Here is a 22,181-nt window from a genome sequence, read left to right on the forward strand (position 1 = left end):
AGGTAGTGAATAATAACAAACCAGGTCAGTTTCAAGCTTGTGCCTCTTAAATATTATCTAGTCACTATGCAGTCTGATCTAAAGCGGTCGAGTCTGACCACCACATATGTTGGATTTTACTGGTTGGGGTTTATTATCAGATTATTATGAAGCATTACTGCACATATTTAACACATGAAATATATTATACTCTGTCCCGGGTTTTTGCTTCCACCACTTTTTGCCAAATATTTCGATAATCATAATTATCTCTTTACCCAAAAGTGTTTCATTCACTAGAAGGAAAAATGCCTAGATTATCTGCCATAAAATTGCTTCTCAATGTCCACCTGGTTTATGATACGAGCGAAAATTGAAACCTTACGGGAATTTAACATTGCAGAAAATGGCTGCCACTTCGGAAGGGGCCTGTAATTATTTGAGGATATTCGTGAAGAATCGTAACGTTACGTCGATGACGTATGCTGACGTCGAGCACGTTGCCGTTGTTCGCGCAGGCTTTCGGGATGTTTCGGTATTTGTCCAAGTTTAAAACATACAGCTTCCGAGGATAACCAAACATATCCTATAGTCTGCTATTCGACTATAAACTATAGACCATATAATTCTAAAACATATATATCTATCGTATACATATATCATCACACAAAATAAGATGCCGAGTTCCAAGAAGGGGAAGTCAGCGAAGTCAGTGAAGTCTATGGAGGTATACAATAATTCATTGTGTCAGTCATATCATTTCAGATTCTTTACGATGACTGCAATATATTTGACTTCACTTTTTCTTTGTATGGGCCTAACGTTAAAATCCTATGCCTCATACATATGCAATCATGTATAACTCTATCTATATAAGTTTAAATGATAACTCTACTGTACCTGATATTGAAAATGTAAACTTCCTGTAATTTCCAAATGGTGCACAATACATTTTCACAAAATTACGACCACAAGGATCCATGATCAACACACATATCATAGTCAGTTTGAAATAATGTCCCGAATTTATGAATGCTAAGAATCCAATTTTTAATCCAAATCAAACTTTTCCACTGCTGTCTGCTTCGTATGATGTCACTATAAAATATTTGACCTTGCCCTTAAAATACAAATGGGTGCCAAGTCATTTTGCACCCCGTTCAATTACACCCATATGTTTATTATATATTTAGGCTAGCCTGATTTGGTCTTGGGCCAGTTTTACACTACATGATAAAGTGAAGTCAAAAATTTAAAGTCTATAATAATATATCATGAGCCATTCACAACTTGCAACATGAATATAGGTGTGCAAATTAAAATGGGAAGATATATTTCCAAGAACATTTTTTCTATTTTTAAGGAGGAGGGGCAAAGGGGGTGTGAAAAAAATGTAAATTGTGAATGGACGTTTATGTGCAATATAGTTTAAATATGAGCCTTTTACAATTTTCATATCCCAGAAAGTTGTGAATGGACAAATTTATGGGTGTGAATATCATATGCAAGTATTGCACTATACTGTAGGCCATTTTAAGGGGGGTGTGCAGTAATCTTGTTCATTTGAGGAGGATAAGAAATATGAAGTCCTACATGTCATTTTGTTTGAAAAGTATGCATACAAGAACAGGACAATGTCTTTTAAATCACTTAGAACGGCTGTCAAACTGCGCAGTTACAGACTTATTTTGAAGATTTAAAAATCTGGAAAAATATGAAGGGGGTACATTGGTATCCCCTACACAGTTTGAAAGCTGTTTTAAGTGATTATATAAGGCATCATCCTGTTCTCGTACGCATACTTTTCAAACAAAATGACATGTTGAACTTCATATTTAATGCTTTTGTATCTTTTGGCAATAGTTTTGGTCAGTTTTGGGCAGAAACAAGCCAGTTAAAAAAATGTTAACATTCTTATCTTCAAAGGAATAAGATGGCCCCACATTCCCCTTAATACAGAAATACAGTCAAACCTTGTTATCTCGAACTAGATGGGACTGGTTAAAAACCTCGAGATATCCGAGTATTCGAGATATCAAGGTAAATCACTTAAAATTTAATTGGTTGGGACTTACAAATCACTTCGACATATCCATTGTATTCAAGATATCGGTGTTCGAGATACCGAAGTTCCAACTGTATATATACAGTATACACATACAAGTCATGCACTTAGAAGTTGGGTTTGCATACTAAGATTAATAAAGTACAGGTAAATAAGAGTTTTACAATTTATTTCCCAAATAATATGTAGGTAACAGCTATACCTTTGTAGCCATTTAAAGCAATTCTGCAAAATAATGTATTGCTGTTATCCTTTTCATTGCGAAAACATTGAAAAAAGCACCCCAAATCAGTATTCAACATTGAAATATGACTCTCGGGTCAATTTTAAACCCAGGTCAATATTCTTTGTTCCATCCTATTCTGGCAAAATAAGATTTTAAAAAATTACTCTCTATTTCTCTGTAAAAGTTTAACCAAGGAATCATGAAATTTGCAATTAAGAAAAATTAATATTGATGTGAGATCTTGACAATCTTTCAACTGAAAATGATTAGTGGAAAAGTTGGGCTAAAATTAGTGCTCCTGGTAGAGTCTAAAGTTAACCCTATACCTAGGTACATACATTATACCAGTATACTAAATGTTATCGGTAATTATGAAAGCTTGTATCAGCTTGCATAGTATATTACACATGTGCAATATCAATTTTCTTCCTCAGGCAACAGATATTTTAAAGATGATTTACATCCAATTTCAAAAAGAAAAAGAAGAAGGCCATGTGAGAAACATTGACGACCCCATGAAGAGATTATCTTCAGCAACAGGTAACAGAAAAAAATTTGCATAAAATGGCTACATTTATAACTATGGAAAAATAGTGTGTTGAAAATCAGAATTTCATTATTTTTTAATCATGGTACAAAATGTATCAAGTGATATATTTCGATACTGGTATTTCTGTCATAATGTAATGTTAATTTTGAATTTACTGGGTGGGTGTAAACACAAAATTTACAACATGACAACTGTTGAAATTACTGTGTTTTACCTTAAGTGATTGTAAAATCAGCATTTACATATTGGTTGACAATACTCACCAGAACAATACTGTTACCAGTATGTGGCCTAAAGTATATTGCTGCATGTTGTAATATATAGCTTATTACAAAGCTCACCGAGACGAGGCATCAGCTTTATGAGACCACCTTTATCATATTATATGAAAATCATAGTTAATAATCTTGGATATCAGAAACTGTAATATGGTTTGATACAATATTGAATATCGTATGATACATTATCATGGGATACAATAATATATTATGTAATACAATATCATATTATACAATAATATCTTATATGATACAATATACAAGTAATACATTATAATATTATATAATACAATATAAAAACATATCATATCCAAGTCTTTCAAGTCCCTAAGTAGCATCCGTGCAAGTTTGGTGAAGATAGTAATAACTTAGATACAGGACCTAGTGCACCAAAAACTTGAATCAGGTCTGGACGCTGACGCCAACGCCGGGGTATAGCATAAGCTCCCCCAGACTTTGTCTCGGTGAGCTAAATACACTTGCCCATGATATTATTTGAAAACCGTTTCTATAGATGATTTTTGAAGGATAGTGCACAATAATAGACAAAAATCAACATCAAAAAATATCATGTGAGGCTGAGTGACTCAGGTACATGTAGCTTAATAAATACAAATGGGTAGTAGAATATTTTTTAACATCATTAGGGATAAGTGTGAAAACACTGAAAAAGAAGGTTGTTGTCGACCCTGTGGAGATGGTGGTGGAGGATCTTCAGGCAGCTCCTCCTGTACCTGTTCCTAAGAAGAAACGTGGTCCCTGTAGAAAGCTTGATGACTTCGATGCAGATTTGGTGAAGAGGACCATTCATGATATGCAGTTGAAGGGCCAGTACGTTTCACTTCGTCGACTGTCAGATGTACTAGTAGAAAAGGGAGTCAGGATCACCAAGTCTCCATTGGGGAGACTTGTGAAGGATCTTGGGTTCAGGTAAGCACATAGAGATGAATCTCATTTTCCTACTGCAATACTGCAAGTCACCTTCAATCTGTCTAATAAATGTGTAAATCATTTGAGCATATGCCATATTCATGAAAAAATGTTTCCCAATTCAATCAATCAATTAACATAATATAAAAACATATCATACCATCAATAATTCGCTTACATGTGATAATGAAAAGTGGTACTAGTATGTGTATTAAAAATATCATGTCTATTTTTTTCCAGATTCTACAAAACTCGTTCCAACCAACGCTACATTGGAGACAGGAACGATATCGTAAGTATGCGACATACTTACCTGAGGTCCATTAGGAAGTTTAGAGAGGAGGGTCGTCCTATTGTGTATTTGGATGAGACTTGGTTGAACACCAATCATGTAGCGAGGGGAGATTGGGTGGACTGTCCTAGGACATCTACCTCTGCCTTTGAGTCGCATCGTGGAGGTCATGGGCGTTTTGTCCCATCTGGGAAAGGCTCTCGTCTGATAATTGTGGATGCAGGTTCTTCGGCTGTGGGTATGATCCCGGGATCTGCTCTCATTTTTGAGTCGAAAACAGGCAACCAGGATTATCATGACGAGATGAACTCAGAAAACTTTACGAAGTGGTTCACTGAGCAGTTGCTCCCTAACCTACCGACCAATTCAGTCGTAGTGATGGATAATGCTTCCTATCACAGTCATCTGGATCCTGAGTCTAAGTGTCCGACTTCGTCGGCATCGAAGGCCGAGATCCAGTCTTGGCTTGATAGAAAGGGTATTCATTACACTCCGGGAATGATCAAGGCTGAATTGATCACATTGGTGAAGCAACATAAACCTCGTCCTAAATATGTAATAGACGATTTGGCTTCGAAAGCAGGTCACACAGTTTTGCGTCTACCTCCCTATCACTGTGAGCTTAATCCTATTGAGTTGGTCTGGGCTGAATTAAAAAGTTTCGTCGCCAGGAGCAATGTCACATTCAAGAAAGAGAAAGTGAAGGAACTCTTTAATCAGGCTAGATCAACTTATGGGGTTGAGAAGTGGCGTAAGGTGGAGAGTCACGTGATAAGAGAGGTCGAAGAAAAACTGTGGAAACTCGACGGAGTCCAGGATGAGGAGGTTGCTCCTGTGGTCATAGACTTGACGGACTCGGAACACAGTGACAGTGACATGGACACAGATTCTGGTGATGACGAAAATGACTCTGACTCTGACGAATCCATGGGCTTCGTTGAGGAGTCTGACGACGAAGTCACTTGTTGCATATGTGGTGATTACAATGCTCCTGGAAAGTCTCGAAAGATTGTATGGGTTGAGTGTGAAGTGTGTAAGAGGTGGAGTCACCGCATATGTACTAAGCCCTCTCTAAAGTCAGGTAAGTGTGTCCAATGTTGGAACGCTTTGTATGGTCTGAATCCAGCTCCTTCATGAGTCTTCCCATGGTGTCTGGAGAACTGCTCCCTTTTAAAGGTAAAAGAAAGAAAATTAATCACTGATTTACACATAACTTCATAAATTATTATCAATTTTCTAAAATGGCAATACAGTATTCTATACATGTAGTCCGATATAAATTTTGGGGAAAACACGTTTGAAAATGTATATTCATTAATATTTTACTTAATGCATCATACTTTTTATCATTCTGACAACAACACAACATTAAAGATAAGACACAACACATCTTCAATCATTTTGCAAAAAGTTTAACACTTTCTCACCCTTGCAATGTGAAGATATTCACTTCACAATTCCAAAATCATTTTTCTTGCAATGCCATGACATTTTCTATTTCAATATATTGTTTGAATGGAAAATATTTTCTATAACCTAATCTATAATTGTCCATTTGCATTTTGCATACTATTATAAGTATTATTTATTAACAAGTTGGTAATTAAAAACTTGTTTGAATATTTTGTATCAGTGATTAGTTTCATTTCTTTATACTTGGGACTGCTTTATATAACTAAGCATCTTGTTTTTAATTCCCTGTGGGTTTATTACTTGTTGTAAACTTGACAGATACAATGAATTGCTCTTATAACGAAGCAAAAATGTCCGTCCCTGGCACTTAGTTATAAGAATGTTTTACAGTAATTAGTTATACAATTGACAGGTATATTTTACCTCTCTTTCAAACTATATTTTAATGAATAAAATGATGCACGAAATTTGTTCACAAAACAAACGAACAGGTACCGCGTTATATCGCTGTATAACAAAATTTGCCCCCAATGTCGAGGCGGCTATGATTTTATTACGACTTGGATATCACTATATATAAAGGTTATAATGTTTTGGCAAACCAGATATAAACGGTTACCTGTGTACATTTTATTCACTTATAGTCTACTTCTAGAATCAATGCATAACACGTGGGTTGAATAAACCCAATTATTCTGGAGACAAAACCAAACGAATAAAAGATGATTGATGCATTCGAGGCCTATTAATAAACTTACATTTTCCAGGGGGTATGGAATCCCCCTTCCCAATCAGTCTGTTGCATGATGACTACAAATGTATGACTAATTCAATGTGCTAAGAATGCACGCTTGTTTAGGGTGACTGAACCTAGTACAAATCCCAAATAAATTTTAAAATGATTTCTACTTGTAAATATGATATTTTCCATTCATTGTTAATTCCTTTTCATTGATTTTCAATGATTCTATATATTAAGATGGTAAGTTATAAAAAGCAGTCCCAATACTGAACTAGTATACCTGACTTTTGAGAAGTGAAACTTGAACTATTCTTCTTCTGCATGTTATGAATGGCTTTGTCAGCAGATTTTCATCTATAGTATCAATCTTTCTACTGTGATCATCTTTCTCTCTGGAATAGGGAATTCAATTGTTACTAATGTTCATGTTTTAAATTAATTTGAAATTTAAAGAAAAAAATGTTTATTCACAAGCAGTGTTCAAATATAGTTTTCAATCCATTTTCTCACAATGTGTACATAATAATTTGTTGTTAAATATGAATAATAATGCAGGTGACTTGTATAATACTTTTGAATTCATTAATTTCAAATGAATCACATTTGATAACTGTGATATTGCCTATCTGTGATTTGTTGCATATTTCACAAATGCAAATATTACATGTATAATACTTTTGAATTCATTAATTTAAATTGAATCACATTTGATAACTGTGATATTGCCTATCTGTGATTTGTTGCATATTTTACAAATGCAAATATTACATGTATAATACTTTTGAATTCATTAATTTAAATTGAATCACATTTGATAACTGTGATATTGCCCATCTGTGATTTGTTGCATATTTTACAAATGTAAATATTACATGTATAATACTTTTGAATTCATTAATTTCAAATGAATCACATTTGATAACTGTGATATTGCCTATCTGTGATTTGTTGCATATTTTACAAATGTAAATATTACATGTATAATACTTTTGAATTCATTAATTTCAATTAAATAACATTTGATAACTGTGATATTGCCCATCTGTGATTTGTTGCATATTTTACAAATGTAAATATTACATGTATAATACTTTTGAATTCATTAATTTCAATTAAATAACATGTGATAACTGTGGTATTGCCTATCTGTGATTTGTTGCATATTTTACAAATGCAAGTAACATGTAAAATTCTTTTGAATTCATTAAATTAAATTTAATCACATGTACTGACTGTGATAGTGCATATTTTGGATTTGTTGTATATCATTCTTAAATATTATATTTCATTTTTGAATAGAGATTGCCTACAATTGATTGCATATAATTCTTATTATGATCATGAGAAATACAATTGTGGGATCTATTATTTCAAATTAGTGTATTATACACTAAGACTTTAAAAAACTGCTAATTTGAGAAACAGTTTATCAGTGCCTGTGTATATGTGTTCATTTTGGAGAAATCATGTATCACTAGTAAAATGTTTGTTATTGATTTTTTTCCTGGAAAATGAGCTGTAATTTGATATCATGAAACTGTGATTATATCAACATCTGCAATTAAAAATAACAAACATCTCATAATTATCAAAAAACTATTAAAAATGATATATAATAATGATTATCTGTCATGTTATGAGATCCATGAATGAACTTTTGTGCAAAATAAACATTATAAAATTATAATTACATTTTTTTTTTATTTAAAAATACCATCATGATGCTAAAATCAGATCAATATGGATATAAAAGGGGCTGTAAATTGCAAGCTGAGTAAGAATACATGAAGAACCCATATACAGTTCTATCCATATACTATTACAGTTCTATTTATCTATATTCTCGAACACTGATATCTCAAACACAATGAATAAGTGATTTATAAGTCCCAATTACTTATCTTTTAAGTATTTTACCCTCAATATCTTGAATACTTAAATAACTAAAAGTTTTCAAACAGTCCCATCTATTGTTCAAGATAACGAAGATTGACTGTACTTTACTTTGAGAAGTGAAGAGAATTTAACCTACTTATGACTTCTACACAATATTTTTATTGATGAATGAATATTGGAACTCTCAAAAAAAGCCGATATAGTGATTATTCTATTAGCATACCAGGTAGTTTATATTTGATAAACTATACTAAATTCAGTAGAGAGCATAGAGTGGTTTCATGGAGCTTTATTATGATATACATTTCTGATTATATGGACTTTAAAATTGAGCATATTTGGTTTTCTGAAAATATTTTACTCGTATGATGTCACAGTAAATTTAACCTCCTGAATGGACTTTAAAATTGAGCATATTTGTTTTTCTGAAAATATTTTACTTGTATTATGTCACAATATATTTAAACTCCTGAATGGACTTTAAAATTGAGCTGTTTGGTTTTCTGGAAATATTTTACTCGTATGATGTCACAGTAAACTTAATCTCCTAAATGGACGGTTTTGAAATAATCATTTCATGCATGTAAATTATATAAAATAAATTAATACACTTGGCCATGCAATCAAAAGCCAAGTTCAAGGAAAAAGTCACTCAAATTAACAGGCATTTTTTTTATAATGAAAGATATAATAAATAAACTGTACAAATGTAAAATAAGCGAAAAAATTGCATTCAGTTTGGGGATAAAAAATCAATATCTAAAATAATTTATCCAGTAAGTAACAACAAAAGCCCCTGCGAGATTCGAACTCGTGATGTACGGATCATTAGTCCGACATGTTATCCACTCGGCTATGAAGTATGTTACATGTTACTGTTCATAAAATCCACTTAATAAAACGAAATGTCGTTTCGATCAGCGGTCAGCCATTTTGTGATGATGTGTTAATTATTCCACATTAATTTGATTATAATTATCATGGACATAATCGAACACTGCTAATATCATATCGTGAATTATTGTCCGAGACTTGGTTATTCACGGGACATATAATGCACATAAGTGTATGTCTGGTTAACCTTTTTGAAATAAATGAAAACAATAACGTTATACACTTAAGTAATAATACATCTATTTTATCAAAATTATATAAATTTGTACCAATTGATTAACGAATAATTCAAAAACATTTCTAAGCAGGCATTAGAGATGAGTACATCTCAAAACTGGAATGATTATAGATATTCCTTTTTAATAATATTTTTGGGTTAATCCCATCTCAATGTTCTCCACCACTTCCATGGCCCCACCAGAGACATAAATATGTCTCTGGTCCCACCAACCACCCATTAAATAACTACAGCAAACACAATTCATTTTTCATAACTAGGTGTCACATTAAATATGAGGGTGTTACCAGAAACGTTTTTATTTGGCTGTCACAGATCAAATTGTCGTATGTTGATGTTTATATATTCTGCGGTTTCACAATTAATGAGTCCTACTTTCGCTTTACAGATTCAAAAAGATACTCATAAAGATCTATTAAGTACTGATATCATGAACTGCTATTATATATGTTAAATGTCCCAAATACTGTTTACATACCTTTATTCCAGATGCGCTGATATTTCGACGAGAGTATACTTATAAACTTTAGACACGTCAGTTCGAGGCAAGCCCTGTGCATCGTTGGTTGTACCGCGTCACACTCGGCTTGAATTTTATATTTTCCTGACTTTAAATTGTCTTATGATAGTTTACAACATTACCAAACAGCTGAGTTATCAATAACATATGCAAAGTTGAAATTGAATATTTTATTTTATTTTTGCGCTTTATTTCGATGTGCAACAAAAAATAATAACCACTCCCTTGTACGCTTGACTGCAATGGCCGAAATTAACATTGAAAAATCCCGTAGACTTCAGAAATCGTCTCATAACATAACAGCAGAAAATATTTAAGCGGTCCGGTAACGGTAATTTTGTCTGGAAATTTTATAACCTTAGAAATATCCACATTTTAATGAAATATTATCTTATTTTCACTGATAATATTGTCAAAATATCGTGGAAGCGAAAACCCGGGACAGACTATAATGATTAATATATTTCATGCAGCACATACAAATATGTACATGCAAATCTTTCTGAATTTTTATTTCATAAACAAAGCCATGAAAGACAATATGATACAATATTGTTTTATTAAAATTAAGTAAAGAATTCATGATGCATACATGCACATGATGATTACATCATTCTTCACTTGTGTACCATGGTACCCCGCATGTTTACAGTGTATCCTATTATGGTGTGTATAAAATAGTTCAATACAAACTAAGACACACATGTACATATATGGCAAAATAACAAATAAGAATTCAAAACAGTGTTATAGATATCTACTGTAAGCACAGATCCAGCAAAATGAGTTATATCATCTAAGATCCAAAATTTTACTGAAGTGCAAAACATGTGTAATCACCATGCAAACATGCATGCACTTTGTACAGCATTCTACAATTGTGTACCCTGGGAACCCCACCTCTTTCAAGTGCAATGTTTACAGTGTCTGGTGTGTAGTTCAATACACAAAAAAATATAAATGTATAGCCTAATTAGATATAAGAATTCAAAACAGCGAAGATGGGCAAAACAACACATGTGTAGGTACACTGCATGGACTGAAAAGAGCAAATGTTTTGAAAAGAAAAGGTCACCACGACATATCCTGTATTAAAACATACCTTTATTATCTCTTAAACGATGGTTGAGCTGCATTTTCCACTTTCGGCGTCTTGCAGGACATGCATTTTATGAAAATGTTTACACACCGCTGTCAGCTGTTCGCAACCAAAACAAGGCGAGTGAAAGCGCTGTGTTGACGCGGATGGTAAGCAACCGACAATGCAAGTTTAAGAAATAAACGCCTTTATTCACAGATTTTCGATTCAATATTGTTTAAAATAAAATTCAAAATGATTATTTAAAGCAATCAATCGATAAATTTTAACAGCGATCGCTTTACTATATCGAAAGTAGGAAAAAGATGAAAACATGAATAATGGGCGGAGCTAACGTCATGAAATGTCACGTGATATTCATGAGGTGAAATCTATGGGAGGCCTTAACCTAGCTGCGTACATTTACTGATACCTTGCTAATGTTCAAAAGTCAGTAAATAAGTATTTCATAATACCGAAGAGAACTATTTGGCGATGATGCAGAGTTTCTTGCTAATACACTTGCATGTTCGAGTTATCGGGCTTTGAAAAATATTTCTGATAGAAAGTGCGAGAGAAATCGAATGCTGTCGGTTGACAGTTTCGCTGGTTTTCCACAATAAGAAAACAGCACGCAAAATATTTCTCAATGTACGTAAACGTTGTCTTGATAAAGAAGCTAGAAAAGGGGACGTAATTTTATATAGAAAAAGCAAAGCGGTACAATAATTCTTTAAACAAAAAAAAGTGTGGCGAACGATATGAATTTTAAATTAATTTTTGGAAACAATATTTTGTATAAATCATTCAGGATATATAAAATATGTATACTATCCACGGATGGATTGTTACCGCATTTACCTTCTGGAATAAAGGTGAACAATGTGTTTATGCTATTGAGATTTCGTTGGTACATTTTGTCTCTAAAAGCTACCAGGATGAAAGATGTGTTTTCACTATTTATCCGATAGGGTGTGATTTTCAGAATCCATAGAATGAACAGTGTACATCATGCATTTTGTCTGAAGTAAAATAAATCCAGTTATATCTTCTTAAGCAAGATAAAACATTGGTTGATATAAAAAAAATTACAATGCAGACCTGAGTTTAAAAAAATTCAACTCATTATACTAAGTTTAGAATCGCCTAATGTACTCTTTCATCAATTGACATGCAATTGAAAGTTCATTCAAATCATTAACATTTTATTTCATTTGAAGTTATTTGCTTGGTTTTCAATTATCTTGATAATCGTTTTTAAGAAAGTAAGTTCCAACGCGTTTTCAGTTGCTTACGATTCAAACATCGTCAGACGGTTTTATAGCTCCCTTCATCTTCATTGGTATATTGAGGTTAATGTACGTTTTGAATATAATGGCGTTTTTAACGATTATTTTTTAATGACTTATGCATAAAGATATCAGATAGGTTTCTGTATATTTACTGTTTTAAACGGTTTTTTTTAAATATTTAATGATATATACAATATTTCTTTTAAAACCTTAATTTAGTTACATGTACATTGTAGCATAATACGGATACTAACAAAATTAAATGCATTATAGATAAAAATAACACTTATGCTAACACGGTTAATGTTTGCATAATCAAGTATATAAAATCATTTGTTGCCAACTAATTGAATTTGTCAATAGGTTTGAAATATTTCCGTTTTCATATAAATATGAATAAACAGAAACATTCGGCACAAACGAGTATGTTTTCCGGCATGAATCATGTCTGTTTTCTTCACATTTTCAATTATCACATGTTGGTATATTATTCTTACATCACATGTGTGTATATAATTCATACATCCACATCGATGTCTGGAGTATGTTCAAATGCAGGCAGGTGAGTTGACTATGATTATAATTGGAAAGATTTTACATTGTGTTATACTTTGACAACACAAAGAAGGCAACTATAACGTCAATATTTCATTATAAGCCCCTTGGAATGCTGTCCAAACTATCGTGTCGTTGGAAACTCCTGTTTAGGTAATTCGTTTTTGTACATTTGTTATCAGATACATTTATTTCTTATTGAGACTCTAAAAAACAAATATATATGTTTTAATTTGCGTCTATCATTGTCAAGAATGTTGGCCAGGAACTCATGGCGTAAATTGTAAAGACTACTGCCCGCCTAACTTCTACGGCAGATTATGCTCAAAGAAATGTGAGTGTGAACCATGTGATAATGTCACTGGATGCTCAAATACAAGTAAGTATATATACGACACTGCTACAGAATTGCAAACATAAAGAGCTGCGTACAGTTTTATTCATATTTTGCCCTGTGTAAAGGTATTTTTTCACATATCACAAAAAATTAAAATGTAACATTATTTTAAACAAGAATATTTTAAAAATATATAAATAGTTACCCGATGACACTATCGAGAGGGTCATGGTGACCTCAATAATAGAGCATTTTCCCACATGTTTTATAAAACTTAGCAAAAGACACCAATTCTTCAGTAGTTTTTAATAGAAAAATATGCCCACAGCTATCGTTCACAATGAAAATCACATAATTAATTTGTGTGACATCACATGAAATATATAAATTCTATTGTAGGCTACTTTTGCAAACAAACACATTCTCCTCTTCAATCACCTCGGTTTACATTTTAAAAATATGATATTATCCTAAAGTCATTATCCTCTTTTGAAAACAGAATATATGTGTACAACTTGGTGCACGCAAGTGTTCAAGATGATTATAATTATGTGTATTTTCATGAGAGTAAAATAGATTTTTAAATTTAGTGCATATGTTTTCAAAAACTGTACCATCTTCCTAATCTAATTAAAATCTGAGGCAACCAAACGATAAATAATTGTTTAATACTTCAATTTAATTAAGCCCAAAACTGCCCATTTTGTCAGATAATGAACAGTGCAAGGTATGTTTGCGTTAACGAATAGGCATAATATAGATAAATTGAATAAATATGACACGCTTTACATTCGTCATTCCTATGCAAACAACGGCGTGTTTCTAAAGGATACAATTAGAAATGGAGAAATTATGAATGCTCGATTGGAAAATAGATTCCCTGTCCATAAATAAATGTATTTAATTGTTGGAATTCATAGGAATGATGGTTGGTAAATAATACACGAAATTGACGAAACCGGTATTTATGTAGATTTTTCTCTTCTGTAGTGTTTTTGTGTATTGTAATAACCCCAATTATCTGCAGCTGCCCTATAAGTCGGTTTTAATAAGTAAAAATTTATTGGACATCAACATCGCCCGGAATTCAAGACAGTAAGAAATTTCCTTTTTACGGTTTATCAAATAGTAGCGTCAAAAAGATGCTTTAATTTTCCTGGCAGAACGGCACAACATGGAGAAAACTTCTGAAATGATTTTTAAAAGATATTCATTGGTATTTTTTTTCAAATGAAACGGTGGGAAAAATAACTAGAGCAGAGCTCGTGGCAAAGCCACGAGTAGGTCTTCCGTTGTTGCTGCGAGTTGAAAATATATGTGATATGGTGTCAAACGATTATAATTACTAAACTTTCAGTTCTGCTTTTGTTATAAAAACGTGTTGTGATTGAAAGCCTGCATATAAAACGTGTTTTGAAAAAGAAAATAAGAAAATGTTTTAGGAAAACTATTTGTCGTATACAGTTTATGTAATCGTAACAAACATTATTTAAAAAATGAGATATTTAATGGCGAGTTAAATTTTCAGAGGGTAGCAAGCATTGTAATAAACAGTATGTACTCATGTGTCATGTCAGGAATTGTGGTTTTTTTGTTTTATATTAAACCGAACCCGTTTACAAAACACGTAACCTTTTCTCTAAGATAACTTCTTTATTTAAATATTTGTAAATTTTTGAAGACAATGTGCAATTAAGAATTGTTGCGTGCTGACAAAATTTACAGACCCTGAAACGTACTACTACAACAAAAAAAAGCGTGCGACTTACGTGCGAAAAACGTTTCGTATTAACCGTTTAGCGTTTCGTGTGAATCGTGAAGCGTTTCGTGTAAACCGTTTAGCGTTTCGGACAAAGCGTGCAGAATTTCGGACAATGCGTTTAAATCGTTTCGAGCAAAGCGTGCGAGAACCATGTGAAACGTTTATCAGATTTCATTCGGAACTCTCTGACAATTTGTTTCAAAATGGAGCCCGTGTTTTACATTACATGTACTTTAAACTGTTTGTGATTGGCAAAACTCTCTTGTAGGTATTTTCATGAAAAAAAAAATCTAGAAGAAATGATATACTTATCTTTTTACAAAATTGAATTTATTTTTAACAAACAAAAGAAAGGTATATGTATTAAAAGACGACTTGTTACAGAGTACATGTATATATAACGTTTTATACGATGTTTCAGTACTGGTACAGTTTTACCGGTAACGAATATTTGCCAGTATCGAATAATTTTTAGAAAAATTATTGGTGGAAGACAAAGTTGAGGTTTTAAAAAATTCTAGCTAGGTGATTATAACATAGAAATAAATATTATATCAGTGTTTGCCATTTGCACGATTATTTACCGAATTGTTTACAAATTAAAAATGTGCCCCAGATATGGGCTGCCGGATGTTCAAAGCAGAAAAAACGAAAGTGTGAAAACAATTAAGCCTAACTATGAAAATAAGTTTGTTATTGATCCCTATTTAGTGAATAATTAGTAAATATAATTCATTTAAAAAGATAATACATCATAGCAAATAATAATGGAGCTTTGAATGAAATTACGACTTCAAATAGAACCACGTGTAGTTTTCCTAGTTACGGTTCATTGCGACAGAATTATTATTTGGCTGCAAAAATTGATAGATATACGGGAAAAACAAAGGAAAATGGCAACTACTTATCATCAATTACTACTATAAAGTGTTTGTATGAAAATTCAATATTATAAAGTAACGGAAATGAAAACTGTTCAAGTCCAGTTTCAATTTGACCGGAAAACGGTATGATAAAAATAACGATCATATAATTTGTTTAAATGACATATTCCCACAATTGTTTTCCCTTGTTCATTTATAAGTCCATTAACATGTACCTCTAGTATATTTTTGAAATTAATTCGCCTCAAAATATTCGGTCAGAAGTGATAAAGGGCGCTTAATTCCATACTGGGAAACGAATTCAAAACTAGGAAACTGGAGGGGGTGTTGAAATTACTGTCTCCGTAATTCATCCTTTATTTTTTCGGGTTTGATACAGTTTAGAAGGGAAACGCGATTTAAACAAAGAATAAAAACATTTGGAATTCCGATAATAATAGTTGCATGCACGAGAAACCGCATACTGATTCGTTACCGGTAAAATGACTGTACAATATTAAAATTCGCTATACATAAAAAATATTAAATACAGTTAGCAAAATATGATTTCTGTTGGAACAAGCCTTAATCAACTTTAACTTACACGAGCATGTTTTGATAAGCATGTATCTTTTTTAATTTATTTACATCGATAACTCTTATTGAGACCACTCGCGACACACATGACCTCGGACATCGGGTGAGACCTGCACCTGGCTGAACCTGTCAATCAAACTCTGTGTATTTGTTTTCATTGGATGGTCAAGCGTCTCTTTTTTTTTCAATAGCCAATGGAAAAATTAATGACTTCAAGGTAATTGGAATCAGTATTTGATGAAGCACACAATTTAAATGATAGAAAATTTATTAATTATTTGAACAAAATTAAATTTAAACATAGAAAGAAAACATACTGATCATTTCTATGAATTGCGGGAAGTAAGTTCTTTGGAATCCCGATTACAGATATTTTTACAAGTAATTATTTTAATTACTTAAACCACTGTTAACGGAAAACAAGACGTAATAAACGCACAGGGATTTGCCTACAATGTACACAGTCATGCAATTAATTATTATGGGAATCTTTACGAATGGAACTTAATTCAAATAGATCATGATAATCTATATACACTGTACGCCGTTATACATGTAAGGAGCGCCGGTAATATATACGAAGATTGAGTCAAAAATTTAAATCATTTTTATTTCTTGTTCTTTTCAATACAATGTTAAATTACTTTGAAAAAAATCCGAAATAGTAATTACAACTTTCTTTTTTGTTTAATCATTTGAATTTTTTCTGAGGTACATGGATATGTACAGAACATATTCATTTACGCGAATGATACGACATAGGAAAAAAATTATCGGATGTTTGTATAACATTGTTTTCTAACGAATGTGACTAATTTAATTTTAAATATTTTTCAACAGTATCAATGTAAATAATATCAGTTTTATTTCCTGTTTGTATTTTTACATCGTATTCTCTGAAACCAATAAAAATACTAATGTTAGAAGAAAAATCAAATCCCGCCGAATACTGAAAAACCGATTTCAGTTTGTAATCATACGGATTTTTATTTTTGGTATTGACTATTGAGTTACGGTAACATTTTTTCTGGATGATTTTTTATTTATATTTTATGTAGTAAAAGCACCATTCCAACTGTTACTCAATTACATAACAATTGATGACCCGGGGCTATATATGTTCTGAGCTGTGTGCGCTGAAGCGACACAAGATTCTCGGTCGCACGTGGCGATTGAATTAACACAGACTGACCGAATAAACAAACGGTTGGGAAAGTGAAACAAAATGTTACACATAAGAAGAAGCCACCAAAAATGATTTTCGACAGATCTTGATATCGTTTAAAACTCATGTGAATATTCTTTTAAATAATCATCGAATGTCTCAACTCAGGACATTCTTTTATCGTGCTAGCACCTACCGCAAACATGTAACATGGAACTTTGATTATAATTTGATTTGATTTTTAAACTACCTTGTACGCTATCGTATACACCAATGCTTAATCAATTGTACAAGTAAAATAAATTTATCTTTTCATCTTAAACCAATATAATAGTTGAAAACATAATAAAATATAGTTGTGTCCGTGCAAAATATGAAACATAAACGCGTCATAAGGTACATGTAGAAGAACACGAACCGACGGCGGATCACTTATCCACTCGCGCCGGATCTCCTCAGCCATGTGCGAGGGATGATCATCATTTAAAGGTTTAATATTTAGGAGGGGGGGGGGTGTTGATTTAAAACATTAATTGTACAGTTTTTAAAGTACTTTACTTAAACAAACGAAACATTAGTTTATTCTAACGATTTTTCCGATTTGGAGTAATATCATTCATTAATATTCATTTACACTCAAATATTTAATTAAATATATATACAAGTAGGACAAACTTTTATAACATAAAATTAAAACAGTTCTTGTATATACGGCTATATTAACTCAAACACGTTCATATGCATGTAAGTGTAAGTCGCGGTGTGCGAATCTTGTGTATTAAATAACCGCTTACCGCTAGGTAATGCATCCGTGGCTGATCTCCTCGGCCGTGGGCGAAGAATAGATTACGTAAAGGTACAAAGCACAGAATCGCACAGCTCAGAACCAAGGAAGATTTGAAAAGTTTGCAGTATAATGACCTTACTCTATCAAATAGAAGTTATATATTTTAAACTTAAACCCCACAATTGATCTATGTCTATTATTGCTTTAGAGAATGACATTGCTTTTATTAATTAAATGAACTATTTCTTACTTGACATCCAATCGTTTAATCCACAAAAGATTTTGCGTAATCAAAACTAAAACAATTCTTGAGTTCGCGGCTACATAAACTCATATGTGAGAGACGCAACTCTCGTGTATTAGATAACCGCTGACCGCTAGGTAGTCCAGCCGCGAGCATGGTAACCGATTTTCTCGGCCGCGGGCAAGGGAGAGCTTACGTAATGGTACACACACACATGCAGCTCTGATTCAAGGTAGATTTTAAATGCATGGAGTTAATAACTAAAATGTAATGCATAGAGTTTTTTAATTCCATATTTTGTGGTTTACTAGAAAAGAAAAAGAATGTTTTGTTTTACAATTGCCGTTTTTAATGATTGTGCACTACAAGAACTTAACAACAATAATTTTAACTCCTAAAGGAAAAGCGTATACTCCAACAACAACAAAAATTCTTATGAATTAATGCCTCCTGTATAAACCAGCATACTTTCTGCGGCAACTTTATGCCAGTTGTACGCACAAAGACTTTCGTTAACTTGTCAAATGAAAACATGTACATGTCAACATGTAAAGCTTTTAACACTCATACTACACAAATCACATACAAAATAACATTGTAACGACCTTTATGAGATCCCAACAAACAACTTTTCCAGCGACAGCCATATCAAAATCCTAACCGTTTTTGAGTTATTAAGCAAAATTTTTTAGGGGCCATTGGCCCTTAATTTAAGGGGCCAGCCCTTTTTTATTGGTGTCAAATGAAAGCCCTCTATATTTTGCACATTTTTTATTCTACATGTCTTAACAAAATATTTTTCGTTTAAAAGATATAAAGGAAAATATGTCTAAATTTTCGCACTTTTTTGAATCCTGTTTTTTGATCCCCTACCTTTTCCTAAATAAAAAACGTAATCTTAAAACAAAAACAGATGTGCACAACTACAATGTCTCTGTTATTCAAATTCGTTGGATTCCCATTCCCTGCTATCATAGTCTCAGAGCCTTTGTCTGGAAACAAAAGGCCCTAAAAATGTTTTAAAGGGGAATAACTCTTTAACGGAAGGGGAATTCTAAATTTTATGAATTGCTTAAGATAGTGTTTTGTAAAGTACATTAGCCCTGAAAATTTGAGCAAAAACCGTTCAGAAATAAGCAAGATATGAAGCCTCAAAGTTCGCGTCTAGGAAGAAAAAAAAAAAAAAGAAAAATAATTTTTCCCGCACAATAATAGAAAGGTCTTCCGTTGGAAACGGAAGACCTTAATTAATAACTTATGACAGGAAATATGAATCTGTTGATGATATGTCAAGATTATAAGTAGAATATTATTCATTTTCCTTTCCAACGTGAAATTATAAAGAAGAATCGATTTAAAAAAAATTGAGATAGAATCAAAATAAAGAGGATAATTTTAAAATGTGTTTTTAAATATGCCTAAATTAGAGAAAGTTTAATAAAAGGTCATTTTTTAAAACTTCATATCTTGGGCACGTGTGTGTGGGTTTTATGTTCAAATTACGCCAAAAAGAAACTTCTTAGAATTAATCAAATTAAGATTAGATCTTTCGCGCCCCGTATATCAAATATTGTTGTTACATACCAAATACAGGATGAAAGATCTTATTTTGTTATTTTTTTGAAGAGTTTAAAAAAGATAACCGATGTTTAACAAAAAAAAATTTAAAGTTACATGCATATGATCGTAATATCTGATAGATAAGACGGCGAAAGACGAAAGTCAAACGACCTCTAGCCCGAAGGAAGTCGAAAGTCCGACGAATTCTGCATTATGGCTTACATTGTCTGTTTTGGCATCTTGTATAGTGACCTGTTTCATTTTTTGTCTAAGAATCTTCTGTATACTAAGGTAAACGTAAATGTCATTTTCCTAATTTTATTTAATTTGAAAATGAATAACGATTGATATTTCTACTTTAAAAATATTAAATTGGTTCATGAATTTCTGTTTGCAGACAACGGATGCTGACCATAAAACCTTCTGATCTGGATGAATATGGTAGCAATACATTTCTTATTATCACTTCAAAAGAATTATTGTTTTTAAGAATGTTGAGAATAATTATCAGCTACCCTGTGTTTAACAGGTTCCAAAAATCAAATGGCTCCATTAGAAAATAGTAGATATTGTATATCGGTAACGCCGAGGACAATTGATTTATCTCAAACAAATGACACAATGACAAGCTACGACAAATGTCACACTTCAGTTTCAAACAACATGACAGAAACAACCTCAGGAAATGCTTATGGATGTGACGACTCTATGGATGGAGTTTACAACATTCTAAAACTTACAGTGTCCGATAAAAATGACCACATGCAAATCCCGAATAACAGTTCAACTCCTTTGGAAATACAAAACATGACAAACGTAAAAGAGGATACATCACAGATGGCGTCCTCAGTTTCAAACTTGGCTAAAACAAAGAACCATGAATCAAAACTTTCAATCCATCGAGAAAAAAAGAAACATAAGAAGGAATTATTACGGGCACTGGATGAATTCAAACAGGGAAGTACTAGAGATAGGAAAAAACTTAGGTATAGCTTTACAAAATCAACAGAACTGTTCTGATTATACTTCATGCGTTATTTCCTTATTGTGAATTGATATTGATATCAATTTTTCTGTGAAATGACATATGTTATATGCATAACAATTAATAATTATTTACTGTATATGAGAACATCATGTGTTTTTAAGCATGTCCTATGAAGCTATTCATAGTCATTATTTTAGATTGGTACGTGTATGCGCATAAAATTAATAAATGTGTGAAAAAATGTTAGATTGACTCGTGATTTATTTGTACATGTGTTTTTTCTCTCAAAGATCAAATTGGTGAAAAACATGGTTAATTAATGTAAATTTGTATAATAGTACCTATTTTTTCATCGGAAAAAATGCATCTCTTAACACTGTACTTCATCTAAATATCACCATTTTCAAAAATATGATAACAATTGTTTATATTTTGTAAAGACACCGTTTACTGTATTGAACGACATTTTGTTACGTTTAACAAACTTAGATTTGTTTGTGCTTTTGTTGATGATCATCAAAAATAGTTTATCATAAAAGAACAAGTTTATTTTGATATATGGAACAACGTTTCTATTTTCAAATTTTATCAATGTAACGATGTATACATAACTGATGCAATAAAACAATATATGAACGTAGATAGATTTGAGCTACTAAGAATGAGCCATCACCACCCTTACAACATTTAAAGAATCAATGAATAGATAAATAACTATATGATGATAGGAAAATGAAGCCTGATAGTGAAATTTTAACAGCTGGTGCAATACAAACAATTCCTTTGTAACATATAATACTAAAATCTAACAAATAACATATCCGATTTCCAAACATGAATTAATGGAAACAAAACATAAACTTTATTGCGTTGTTAAAACTTACAATGCACCATTTTTTTTAAATTGTAAAACTGTGCAAAATCATACAA

At 32.2% G+C, this 22,181-nt stretch overlaps 2 protein-coding genes and 1 long non-coding RNA gene across 5 annotated transcripts; 2 read left to right on the forward strand and 1 right to left on the reverse strand.

Annotated features, from left to right (window-relative positions):
- The first annotated feature begins 846 nt into the window (after positions 1-846).
- Positions 847-5,486, forward strand: LOC128180840 (uncharacterized). Its single transcript, XM_052848998.1, has 2 exons — positions 847-4,028; positions 4,269-5,486. Exons 1-2 carry the CDS (start codon positions 3,796-3,798, stop codon positions 5,455-5,457), a joined length of 1,422 nt encoding a protein of 473 aa, XP_052704958.1. The 5' UTR covers positions 847-3,795; the 3' UTR covers positions 5,458-5,486.
- LOC128180841 (uncharacterized) lies at positions 5,350-10,476 on the reverse strand. Its single transcript, XR_008243261.1, has 3 exons — positions 9,982-10,476; positions 6,756-6,867; positions 5,350-5,487 (listed from the first exon to the last, which is right to left on the reverse strand). It is a non-coding gene; the product is annotated as an uncharacterized LOC128180841 (long non-coding RNA).
- A 2,337-nt stretch (positions 10,477-12,813) lies between these two features.
- LOC128179818 (uncharacterized) lies at positions 12,814-22,156 on the forward strand. Of its 3 annotated transcripts, XM_052847447.1 has the most exons (6): positions 12,814-12,955; positions 13,052-13,101; positions 13,202-13,327; positions 20,404-20,554; positions 20,661-20,704; positions 20,793-22,156. In XM_052847447.1, the coding sequence occupies exons 1-6, from the start codon at positions 12,819-12,821 to the stop codon at positions 21,281-21,283; spliced, it is 999 nt and encodes a 332-aa protein (XP_052703407.1). In that variant the 5' UTR covers positions 12,814-12,818; the 3' UTR covers positions 21,284-22,156. The 3 variants fall into 3 exon arrangements, with proteins under 3 accessions (XP_052703407.1, XP_052703408.1, XP_052703409.1); XM_052847448.1 differs by lacking the exon at positions 13,052-13,101; XM_052847449.1 differs by lacking the exons at positions 13,052-13,101; positions 13,202-13,327.
- Positions 22,157-22,181: the final 25 nt, after the last annotated feature.

The sequence above is a fragment of the Crassostrea angulata genome, chromosome 4 (assembly GCF_025612915.1).
Source record: "Crassostrea angulata isolate pt1a10 chromosome 4, ASM2561291v2, whole genome shotgun sequence".
NCBI lineage: Eukaryota > Metazoa > Mollusca > Bivalvia > Ostreida > Ostreidae > Magallana > Magallana angulata.